The 12,635-nt window shown below is 46.8% G+C and overlaps 1 protein-coding gene across 1 annotated transcript in view; it reads left to right on the top strand.

Moving 5' to 3' along the window:
* Positions 1-12,635, top strand: part of LOC310794826 (protein NLRC3-like) — a gene marked incomplete at its 5' end in the record, with an annotated part of 55,096 nt that overhangs the window by 39,772 nt on the left and 2,689 nt on the right. The window contains 2 exons of the mRNA XM_083656880.1: positions 1,224-1,397; positions 1,553-1,599. Coding sequence (XP_083513006.1) covers positions 1,224-1,397; positions 1,553-1,599 — 221 coding nt within the window. The remainder of the gene's footprint in view (positions 1-1,223; positions 1,398-1,552; positions 1,600-12,635) is intronic.

Raw genomic sequence — 12,635 nt, 5'->3', positions numbered from 1 at the left:
GCTTGTTAACGCGATATCTGAGGAACGCCTGGACGGAATTTCATCAGATTCGCCTTAAACATTCACTTAGGCTCAAGGATGATCTGATTAGATTTTGGTGGTCAAAGGTCAAAGGTCAAGGTCACTGTGACCTCTCGAACGCCATTTTCAAGCTTGTTAACGCGATATCTGAGGAACGCCTGGAGGGAATTTCATCAGATTCGCCTTAAGCATTCACTTAGGCTCAAGGATGATCTGATTTGATTTTGGTGGTCAAAGGTCAAAGGTCAAGGTCACTGTGACCTCTCGAACGCCATTTTCAAGCTTGTTAACGCGATATCTGAGGAACGCCTGGATGGAATTTCATCAGATTCGCCTTAAACATTCACTTAGGCTCAAGGATGATCTGATTTGATTTTGGTGGTCAAAGGTCAAAGGTCAAGGTCACTGTGACCTCTCGAACGCCATTTTCAAGCTTGTTAACGCGATATCTGAGGAATGCCTGGACGGAATTTCATCAGATTCACCTTAAACATTCACTTAGGCTCAAGGATGATCTGTTTAGATTTTGGTGGTCAAAGGTCAAAGGTCAAGGTCACTGTGACCTCTCAAACGCCATTTTCAAGCTTGTTAACGCGATATCTGAGGAACGCCTGGAAGGAATTTCATCAGATTCGCCTTAAACATTCACTTAGGCTCAAGGATGAACTGATTCCATTTTGGTTATCAAAGGTCAAAGGTCAAGGTCACAGTGACCTAACAAATGCCATTTTCAAGCTCGGTAACGCCATATCTCAGTAACACATTGACTAAATTTCTTCACATTTGGCTCAAATATCCAATTCTGCACAGAAACGCCTTGATGCAATTTCTTCCTATTTGGCTCCAACATCCACTTGGACTCAAGAATGAACTAATGGCGGAGGCATAAGTCCGCGTTGCGGTCGTTCTAGTTTAAACCAGGTGTGATACCAACATTTAGCCCTTCATAGGCCCTCTGAATGACTTTCCATGAGGGCATTTCATTCTTTCCTCTCTGAGCTGCCTCAGTTGTTGAAACCTGAAAAAGTAGAAATGACTTCTAATATTCTGTCAGACAGTGAATAGAGAACTCTCAAACTGCAGCACATAACCACAGAGCTGACCAGCCAACTGTATGAGGCAGTAACCGTTTTGCTAGAATTTGACGGCATTATCACAACTAATTTCACAGTAGGCGTGTGTGTGTGTGTGTGTGTGTGCAGTTTGTCAGGCTGTCTGCTTACAGAGGAAGGCTGTGCTTCTCTGGCCTCAGCTCTGAGCTCCAACCCCTCCCATCTGAGAGAGCTGGACCTGAGCTACAATCATCCAGGAGGCCAAGGAGTGGAGCTGCTCTCTGCTGGACTGGAGGATCCACACTGGAGACTGGACTCTCTCAGGTATATATTTAAAAAGCATCACCCTCCCCTATTTCCTCCAGTGACCCCTTCCATAAATAATGAACGGCCCCTATTATATGGAAAACCCTTCATAGGGAAGGTTTTGTTTCTGTCCTCAAATAGAATACTCTGGTCTGACTTTGTTTGCCCCACAGTGTGGACCATGGTGGAGTCCAGTGGTTGAAACCAGGCCTGAGGAAGTGTAAGTGTGTATCTCCTTAATAAATGCACGACCGTCTGTCTGTATGTTCTCTGTTTATCACACATCTCGAGAGCCGTTCGTCCGATCGACTTCAAACTTGGCGAGTGTGTTTCTGAGACACTGAGAAAATGCAGTGTTGAATAGTGCAAATTAGACACGTGACATGTTCAATATTAATACTTTTAGACAAGATTTTTACTATAAGCACTGCCCCACTGGGATGCGCTGGCGAGCAACCAGCGAGCCGGAAGCTGTGTGGCGCTGGCGGAGCTTAATAATATATGTGAAATTTGTGGACCTATTGGAGGTAAATCTGTGCATGGATTTTATTTTCTCTAGTGGATATCTTAAAGGACGGCTTTTCCGTGGGGAATATGAATATATATAAAATCTCACGCCCCTAAGGTTTTCGAATCCATTGAAATTTTTGAAATTGGTTGTTCACAGCCTGAGCTATCAACCATCTCTCACATTATTTTCTTGACGCTCTGACGTAAAACGCGTCGGAGCGTCAAGTCCAACCTTGCGGAAGTCGAGCACCTATGAACTACAAGTGTTGAGGGGGTGTGCCGCCATGGTTCCACCTCTAGAGGTCCTCCACGCCCCTTCAGAGGTCCTGAAGAAAACAAAAGGCAGCCATCTTTTTTCACCGCATAGACTAGGCTAGCTATTGTTAGCTCCCCATAGCTCCTTGCAAAGAACCATATCTCGGGAACGGAAGCACGTACAGACACGGGACTGGCGGCATTGGAAAGCTCGTCAAATTTTACATCTAGTAGAAGGTGCGTTGAAGTTACGAAATCAACGCTGAGCGTTGATTTTGATTTTTGATTTTTTTTTACATGAAATAGTTACAACATCAGATGTGCGTAACTCCTAGGAAAATGCCTTAAAATGCATGAATTTTTTTTTATGAAGACATCTCCCGACATATATACTACCGTTTAAATTTGGTGCAATTTGGAGGCAATTTTTTTTTATTATTCTTGTTCTACTAATGTTTTTATGTCGAAGCCTTCTTCTTCTTCTTCTTCTTTGAGTTTTATGGCGGTTGGCAAGCATATATGTGCATTACCGCCACCTACTGGAGTTTGATATCAGCCAAATGCCTGAGGGGTGGGCGTGGACTCGAAGGCCACGCGAGCCCAGTGCATTGTGGGAAGTGTAGGATTTCGGGTCCCCGCACCCGCCCCTCCCCTCCACCAGCCCCCCCCCCCCCCCCCCCAACACAGAGTGGATTTTGGTTGATAGCTCAGGCTGTGAACAACCAATTTCAAAAATTTCAACAGATTCGAAAACCTTTGGGGCGTGAGATTTTATATATATTCATATTCCCCACGGGAAAGCCGTCCTTTAAGGCTGCAACACACCACCAAAACTTCAAAAGACAAAGAATGCCGACTGTTGCATCACCTCACGTCTCCTGTGTCGCGGCCAAAAATGTGCACTTGAACACACTGCAAAGACAACAGTCAACTAGTATAGCACGTACGTTACTGTGACTGCATGAGACCATAGTCAAGTCAAGTTTATTTGTATAGCCCTAATTCACAAGCATGTCTCAGAGGACTTCACAGAAAATATGTCTAGCTAATTCTAGCTGACACAACAGTAGCAATTACAGTAGTAAGGAAAACACATTGAACAATCATATGATAGAGAAATATAGAAAATATAGAAATATAGAATAGAAAGGGTGCGATGCTTTAGGGTAGAATGGGTGCTATGCTTTAGAATAGTGGGGGAGGAGAGATCAGGAGAGGGAGGAGGTGGGGAGTGTGCAGGGGAGGGAGAGCAGGGGGAATGTGAGAGGAGAGAGCAGGAAAGTGATGAGGTCAATTTCCCACATGAATGGGAAATGTGGGGGAGGAGAGAGCAGGGAAGGGGAGGAGAGAGCAGGGAAGGGGAGGAGAGAGCAGCGAAGGGGAGGAGGTGGGGAAGGGAGAAAGAGGAGAGAGCAGAAGAGGGGAGTTTGGAGGGAGAGCGGGGGATGTGGGGGAGGAGAGAGCAGGGAAAGGGAGAAGGTGGGGAGGGAATGGGAAATGTGGGGGAGGAGAGAGCAGGGAAGGAGAGGTGTGGAAGGAGCAAGGGAAGGGGGAAAGAGAAAGATAATGGGTGCCATGGTATAGAATAGAATGGGTGCCATGTTTTAGAATAGTGGGGGAGGATAGTTCAGGAAAGGGAGGAGGTGGGGAGGGAGAGCAGGGGGAGTATGAGAGAGAGTATGAGGAGAGAACAGGGAAAGGAGGGGATGCCATGCTTTAGAGTAGAATGAGTGGCATGCTTTAGAGTGTGAGAGAGGAGAGAGCAGGAAAAGGGGGGACCAAATCAGACAATCTGACTACTCTAGCCATTAACCAGAACTAACTAGAACACAGGGAATCTAGCTAATCTACAGCCTAGTCTGCCCTGTCCTATTCTGCTCTAGTCTGATTTTAGCCTGAACACTATAACAGGTCTACAGCCTACAGTTAGGCTGTAGCTAATCTATCGCCTAACCTAAGCTATTCTAACCTACCGGCAACCCTCTACCAGTGATGGAGAGCACCGATGCCCCCCACCCCGGCCCCCGCCACCACACACATAAGGCGTGGGAGAGAAGGCCAGGCCGGGACACAGCGCCCCCCCTCACCCCCAGTGCGCACCACATGGATTGCCTCAGTGACTTGTTGGCTGAGGAGGAACCTTGTGAGGGCCGATGTACTGTAGGGGCCCAACTATGGACCCCCTCTGGGGACCCCCCTCCGGGACAGGCTGAGAAGATGCCGGGCTAACCATTTACAGAGTTTCACATTATAGAAATAAAATTTACAAAAGAACAGAAAATTTAAAATGTAAATAGGAGTCCAACAAAAGCAATATGTAGTCTTTAAATGATCCTAAGATCAGGCAAGAAAGTTAAAAGTGTAAAAAGGTAGATTCCAAAAAAAAATAGAAAATTTAGTCTTTAAGTGTTAGTAAGTTCAGCTAATTAGCTAGCTGAAAAGGGGGAAAATGATCAGGAGTTCCACGAGGGTGATCTGAGGGATCCATGAGTCCGCATTGGTGGCATCGACCAAGATGAGAGGAGGGGAGGATAGGGGTCGGTGGTGATGATGAGGCCGGGGAAGGGGGGAGGCGAAGGAGTAGTGGGTAGATGGGCCAGAGTGACGACAGGTGGCCAGGACCATGGCGATTGGATCGAGGGCTGCGGTGGCTGTCGACGGGCGGGCGGGGGTGCAAGTCAGGCCAGTGAAGGACACCTGAGGAGGACAGAGAGAAGAGGGGAGAGCCAGTACGAAGGAATCTGCGCAGAGGTGGAACTAAGTTTGGCAGCTAATAATTTCCTGCCTATACTGCTGGGACAACTGATACTATACTACAAAATCAAGTCTAGATTTATACTGATACTGCTGGCTTGAGACAGCCCGCTCAGCAGTTCAGGACTAAGTTTATTCAGCGGATATTAGATATTCTGTCCATACTACTAGGATGACTAATACTATACTGCTAATTCAGGTCTAGGTAGTCTAGGTCTAAGTTTAGACTGATACTGCTGGCTTGAGATAACCCGCTCAGCAGTTCAGGACTAAGTTTATTCACCAGCTATTAGATTTTCTATCTAAGCTACTGGGTCGACTGATGGCATATTATTAAATTAGGTCTAAGTTTATACTGATATTGCTGTCTTGAGACAGCCCGCTCAGCAATTCAGGATTATATATACTCAACAGCTAATAAATGTTTCCAGAGAATGACACCATCAAACACAACCATATGATTGGGAAAAGAAATGGGTTTTGAGTGTAGTTTTGAAGATTTCAATAGAGCCAGCTTCCCTAACTGACCATAGGACTGTGCATATAAACCAGATACATGAAAGAAAGCAGTGTTTGCCAATATCTGATAAAAAATAGTTGCAAATGGCCCTGCTGTTGTCAGGCCTTGCCTGGTCTTTTGCTTGTGAAAGAAGAAAGGAAGAAGTAGATGCGTAAATATAAGGAGAAACTGAACTAAATGTGTCATATCATACAGGCTCAAAGGGCTTTCCTGAAGCCCATGCTGTTGTAAAAAATTCGAGTGACATCACTGATGATATTACTCAGGCCCACCTACTTAGCCATCACCACTGAGTGACATCACTGATGACATTACTCAGGCCCACCTACTTAGCCATCACCACTGAGTGACATCACTGATGATATTACTCAGGCCCACCTACTTAGCCATCACCACTGAGTGACATCATAGTTGTCATAACCAGCTTTTGTCCTATATCACTTGAAAGTTGCTCATTAAATAGACTCCTCGGACATAATAAACTTAACCACCTGATCTGTCAGAGGACCTATCGAGGACTGTTCTGCTTCTTTTACAACAGCGCCTCCAGTCATTATGTTGCAGTGGAACAAACTGTTACGGCCACATTCCACTAGGTCCGTGTTCGGTCCGTCTGCGCTGCGGTACGGCTTCGGAGCCGATACGTTTCCACTCTAATCATTGTGTCAACTCCCACCTACTCCGCTGCGTTGCGTGTCTACTCCGTCCCAGCTCCGACGATCCGGAGCTCTCCGAAAAAGATACGCAAATTTTTCACGGATGACGGAGCAAAGCTGTAGCAAGTTGGGCGGAGCCAGGCATGAAATCAACAGGGCAGAGGTGTTTACAGCATTCAATATCAAGCCAGAGGACAAACATGTATCAGGAAAAGTTCATAATTGAAGTGGAAAAACCACAAAATAATATATGACACGACGCATCCTTTTTACAAGGACAACACCAAGCAAGTCCACCCCTCCTCTGCTTCTCCAGTTGGGAACAATGATCTTCTTTCTGCCTGTTTGTGTTGTATTTATCCCACATACAAATTGTCTCACGTGATTTCACCGCGAGAACTTGTCGGTCTCGTCACTCTAGCTGTCTGGCGGAGCGGAGCCGTGACGGGCTCTGCACGCAGCCGGTTAGTGTTGGCGGAGCACAGAGCACGTAGCAAAACCGGAGCACAGCCGCAACGCAACGCAAATGCAACCAGTGCGATTCCCCAGTTAGGCTTTGGTTCTTATCAATGTAAGCTCTTTGGTACAAATGTTGATGTGTGTTGTTACAACGTGTGCACATGTACGTTTTCATAGAACATAAAAGGTGAAACAGGGAGGAGTAACTGACAGGAGGGGGGCTTTAAAACCCCCATCAGTAACTTTTTCACCTTAAAGGAGAACTTACCTCCAAAACACTTTTTTTCAGCTTTTAACCAATATATATGACTTTGGGGGTGATGTGTGAAGAATTCTGGTCAGAATTTCCACATTTGACACCAAACTGTTGCCATTTTACCATTTGTATCATTTTTCAGCAGCATATCTGGCATAAGCGCCCTCTTAGGGTCAAAGACTGCTTTTTTTTCTTTTCTCAAATGAATGGGATATTTGACACGTCATGACGTCATGGTGAACCAAAGACTATGGGATTTCAAGATAATTACTCCCCTACCCCCTCTGTACCCTTTCGGCTCCTCAGAACTCCAAGCCTATTCTTATTGAAGTTTGCTCTTAAAATACTGAACCAAACGTTGTCAAAGTTGGCACATGTCTTAATTATAGTTAGTTTCCCGCTGAATGTGTCACTACTTTATTAATATCTTACCTGAATAAGCTCGAATGATGATGTTTATATTATCAGTCCGAGTTGGAAGCACTGTCTCAAGCCCAGGCAGGTGGGAGCGGGCAGGAGAGAGTCGTACTGTAACCTCATGGACGAGCCTCAAGCTCCGGGGGCGCGCGGCCGCGCGCAGCAGCAGCTGGGCTCTCTGTGCTCTGAGAGCAGAGAGCAGTCTGATATTTCCGCAAACAAATAGCGTCGCAGTTTAGCGCACATGTAAAATATAACGCTATACTACGACGTGACAACGTGACAAAGCTGGTCTAAACACATCGGCTGCTGTAATATCGTCACTGTGTACAAGCAACGGGGGGGGGGGGGGGGTTGACTCGCTGTGTGTGTGTTTTGCTGTCTGGAGCACTTTCTCCAGTGCTCTCTGTGCACAGTCTGACATTTCATTGGAAGCACTTTCTCTCGGCCAGTCAAACGGGAGAGTCTGCTCTGCTCGCTCATGCACCCGCGGGGCGCGCGCACACTGCACACAGCAGCAGTGAGAGGCGGGGGCTTTCAGTCAGCAGAGCAGAGCAACTGGCTCTGTCTGTGTGTGTGTGCTCCGAGGAGGAGAAGAGCTCTGTCCTGCTCTGCGCCCTATGAGGAAAAATCATAGGTGCTGTAAATTTCATCAAGAATCACGAAAACCCCCAAAACGCAAATTAAAAACGGATTTCATTGCGCGGTTTATCTCTAGTTAGACGAGGGAATTACGTGGAGAAATCTCGCATTGTGTTACCCCAGAGCGAGAGGTTTGTCCTATTGTGGGTGTGCTGCTGTTAACGAGCCCATGTCACTTTGCTCCCGTAACGTAGTTTGAGTAGTTTCCATAGAGTTACATGCAGAAAAATAATTAAATTTCTAGTTCGCCACTGAATTACCAAATTGATATAACTTTCAACCATTTTGAGCAAAGCTCTTTCCAAACAGGCCACCAGCGTTGGCTAGTTGCTGATATTTATACAGATATGGCCCCTCTCAAATAAATTATTTTTGAGGCAGTAGGCAAACTGTAATGGCGTCGATTTCCGAAAAAAAATCTGGACTTCAACACAGCCAAAGAGTCCAGTATAGACAAGAGCATATGTCATTTCTTGGTTTTTTCCATAGGTATTTTCAAATCACTGTTCTAATACATATCTAGGGGGTAAGTCCTCCTTTAATATAAGATGGTCCTGTGTATTCTAAGAGGCAGAATGTCGCCTCTATTGGTCACACAGCGCCCTCCCAAGGCCTCTCCTGGCACTAAGCATTTTGTGCCTGCGTCCCGTAGACAGCATGAGTGGCATACCGCGCATGCGCTGTACAGCGGAAGCGCTGTGTTCAGTAAAACAAGGAAGTAACTCAGTGCGGATTTGATACGAAAATGACGTTTCACGTAACTATGGATTATTATTTCATCATGTGGTGAGTACCCAATGTCACATGTACATAGAGCTTTCTGGCGCTGTGTTTTGTTGACTTTGAATGGCGATACTGATACAGACTATTGCACCCAGAGGGCGCTGTTTTCCCAATAGCAAAACTTGGAAAAGTTGCTGAATGGGGCTTTAAAGTCGAGCTGAACCCAAAAATGACTTTTCTTTTCTTTTAGTTCAAATACCTGGGTATGCAGTGCACCTATGTATGCCAAAAAAAAATACAAAAATCTAATTTCTTTAGTTTTTCACACTTTTTCAGATCAAAAGTTCATTTTTCAACAGTAAACTAAAGTTTGCTGAAGTCACATAGTACTATAACATTTTTACCCCATTTCATCCAATCATATCACGACATGGCAGCTGTCAATCAAATCTTCATTTCAGGATAATTTTCTCTTCTAAATGAAGGAGAAAATGGCGCCTAGTGCCTGTCATCTGGCAGAATTCCTATCCCATAAACTAACTACTAACTTGGCCATTTGTATGTTGAAATACACAATAAAGAAAACGGTTATGCCTAAGAATGCAAAGAAATGTAACTGGCTCGTTAAAACTCGCATTCCAAGAATATTGTATTTACCACAATAATGGCGTTAATGGCGCGTGCCTGAGAGCCTGGTTGTCAGGGGTCGCACCTCGGAGATTCCAGGCCGACGGGCTGCACTCTCCGCTCCGGCAGCTGGCTGCCTGTGGCTTGCTGAGCTCCACTCAACCACTAAACCTCGCGTCACCAGGCTCTTCCCGAGGGGAGCGCCACAACATGCTGAATCCCACTCGATTTGGGGGTGGAACACGCCAGGATTGGCCAAAGCCCAATCCAGTCCCCATAATTGTCAAATAAAATCATCAACATGCTACTATGACCCGCCTATCATCTCAGACAAGTTATGTTTTCAGTCTGAAACGGACTCTGACCCACGCGCCACTTGTCCGAACGGGTTCGGGTTTAAGAGTCAGAGTCAGAGTCAGTTTATTTACCATTTGCAGTCGAAACTACATTGGAATTGGGGTGCAAGAGCTTAAAACATAGACACATATATGACAAGTCATGACAACATAAAAGAGCATATAAAAAGACAAACAATAAAAAAGTTTAAAAAGTAAGTAAGGTAAAATAAGAGAATAAAACAATAAAATTAGACAGGTACATCTGTGGATAAAGACCCGAGTCATCCAGCTCACTTTTAGAGTGCAGGAATAAAGTGCACTCAATAATACAGCAATAAAAGTTAACAAGGATCTGGCTGTTGTGGGTGAACTCCTTTTACTTTTATCCAGATGTTCATATACAGAGTTCAAAGCTATAGAGACTGCATCCTCAACTGATCTGTTTTTCCTATAAGCAAACTGCCAAGGATCAAGAGTAGAAGGAATCTGACATTTAATGTAGTCCAGCACTAAACGCTCCAGACATTTCATAAACACTGATGTTAGTGCAATGGGTCTGTAATCATTATGACATGTAACAGGAGATTTCTTTGGGACTGGGACTACAATGGACTCCTTGAAACTTTTTGGAACAATGCGACGCTGCAGTGACATATTAAAAATATCTGTCATCACAGGGGCAAGCTGCTCAGAGCAGGACCTGGCAACTCGGGGAGGAATGCCGTCCGGTCCAGCGGCCTTCCCCACCTTGATCCTGGACAGAACCTTTCGAACCTCGTGTTCAGATACAGTTAGCCCAGACAGCACCACAGACACACTGTCAACCCCTATAGGAATAGTATAGGGATATTAACACCCTCAGGTCACAGACACACTGTCAACCCCTATAGGAATATTATAGGGATATTAACACCCTCAGGTCACAGACACACTGTCAACCCCTATAGGGATAGTATAGGGACATTAACACCCTGAGGTCTAAGGGTATTTTTTTGGCACTGAACGACACCAAAGTGACATCGGGCAATGTCACTTTGGTGACACAAAACTAAATCAAATCGTGACTGACAGACACCACACGCCCACCCATCCATCTAGGCAATTTTATTATAGGATATACAACATACTTGATTATCAGGCCACTATGCTGCCTTCAAATCTAGTTTGCTGGTATTATGCTGTGTGTGTGTGTGTGTGTGTGTGTGTGTGTGTGTGTGTGTGTGTGTGTGTGTGTGTGTGTGTGTGTGTGTGTGTGTGTGTGTGTGTGTGCGTGTGCGCGTGCGCGTGTGTGTTTGTGTGTGTGTGTGTGTGTAAGGTATCGGTAGGTGGCACTATGCCGAATTGCAGGAAATCCGGCACTGAAATCTGTGAGGTCCCCCTCAGCGCATTCCCCGAGTGTGAAGTCGATCCGCCGAATGGTTCTCGAGATAAACAAAATTTGTGTTGCCAGTAGGTGGCGCTATGCCAATTGCACAAAATTCAGCACTGCACCCTATCAGGTCCCCCTAAGCCACACATGGACAAAATACGGCCCACGCATGCGGTGTGGCCCACGATGGAATTGCATTTTTTTCTTTTTTTTTTCTTCTTTTTTTTTTTTTTACAGTGCACCTGAACACAACATACAAGATACCTGCTGAATAAGTGTCCAAATGTTCATGTCATTCTGGCCAATACTCTACTTCTGTTATAACATTTCTAGCGGGCCTGGGGCAAAATGCAGCCCCAGGGCCGGACTCAAAGAAAAACAAAATGACCCCCAAAAACTCAATAAAAGGCAGAATTATGTTAATAAATCTCATCTGCTACAGCCATTGGATTTGTATCACTATTATATCAGAATAGGGAGACTGCTGTGAAAATCAGGAGTGTTGGCAGGTATGATCTCCAATGTGTGGCCCTTCACTTACTTGATCTAAGCCAGTATGGCCCTCAGGAAAAACATGTTGCCCACACCTGCCCCAAGCGCTTTCCCCAAGTTTGAAGTTGATCGGACTAACGGTTATCGAGATAAAGCGCTTCCTGTGTTTGCCAGTAGGTGGTGCTATGCCGTATAGCATGAAACTTGACGTAAGGTGTGTGTGTGGGGGGGTGAGGTGTGTGTGGGGGGGTGAGCTGTCTGTGTGTGTGGGGGGGTGAGGTGTCTGTGTGTGTGTGTGTGTGGGGGGGGGTGATGTGTGTGTGTGTGGGGTGAGGTGTCTGTGTGTGTGGGGGGGGGTGAGGTGTGTGTGTGTGGGGGGGTGAGCTGTGTGTGTGTGTGGGGGGGGGGTGATGTGTGTGTGTGGGGGGGGGTGAGGTGTGTGTGTGTGGGGGGGTGAGCTGTCTGTGTGTGTGTGTGGGGGGGGGTGATGTGTGTGTGTGGGGTGAGGTGTCTGTGTGTGTGGGGGGGTGAGGTGTCTGTGTGTGTGTGTGTGTGGGGGGGGGGGGGGTGATGTGTGTGTGTGTGGGGTGAGGTGAGGTGTCTGTGTGTGTGGGGGGGTGAGGTGTGTGTGTGTGGGGGGGTGAGCTGTCTGTGTGTGTGTGTGGGGGGGGTGATGTGTGTGTGTGTGCGGGGTGAGGTGTGTGTGTGTGTGGGGGGGGGGGGGTGAGGTGTGTGTGTGTGGGGGGGTGAGCTGTCTGTCTGTGTCTGTGTTTGCCAGTAGGTGGTGCTATGCCGTATAGCATGAAACTTGACGTAAGGTGTGTGTGTGGGGGGGTGAGGTGTGTGTGGGGGGGTGAGCTGTCTGTGTGTGTGGGGGGGTGAGGTGTCTGTGTGTGTGTGTGTGCGGGGTGAGGTGTGTGTGTGTGTGTGTGTGTGGGGGCGGGGTGAGGTGTGTGTGTGTGGGGGGGTGAGCTGTCTGTGTGTGTGTGTGTGGGGGGGGGGGGTGATGTGTGTGTGTGGGGTGAGGTGTCTGTGTGTGTGGGGGGGGTGAGGTGATGTGTCTGTGTGTGTGTGGGGGGGGGGGGTGATGTGTGTGTGTGTGTGTGGGGTGAGGTGTCTGTGTGGGGGGGGGGGTGAGGTGTCTGTGTATGTGTGTGTGTGTGGGGGGGGTGAGGTGTCTGTGTGTGTGTGGGGGGGTGAGGTGTGTGTGTGTGGGGGGGGGTAATGTGTGTATGTGG

This window comes from Poromitra crassiceps (assembly GCF_964638095.1).
Source record: "Poromitra crassiceps genome assembly, chromosome: 20".
NCBI lineage: Eukaryota > Metazoa > Chordata > Actinopteri > Beryciformes > Melamphaidae > Poromitra > Poromitra crassiceps.
Note: the sequence above shows the minus strand (reverse complement) of the source record. Positions and strands in the feature narration are given on the sequence as shown.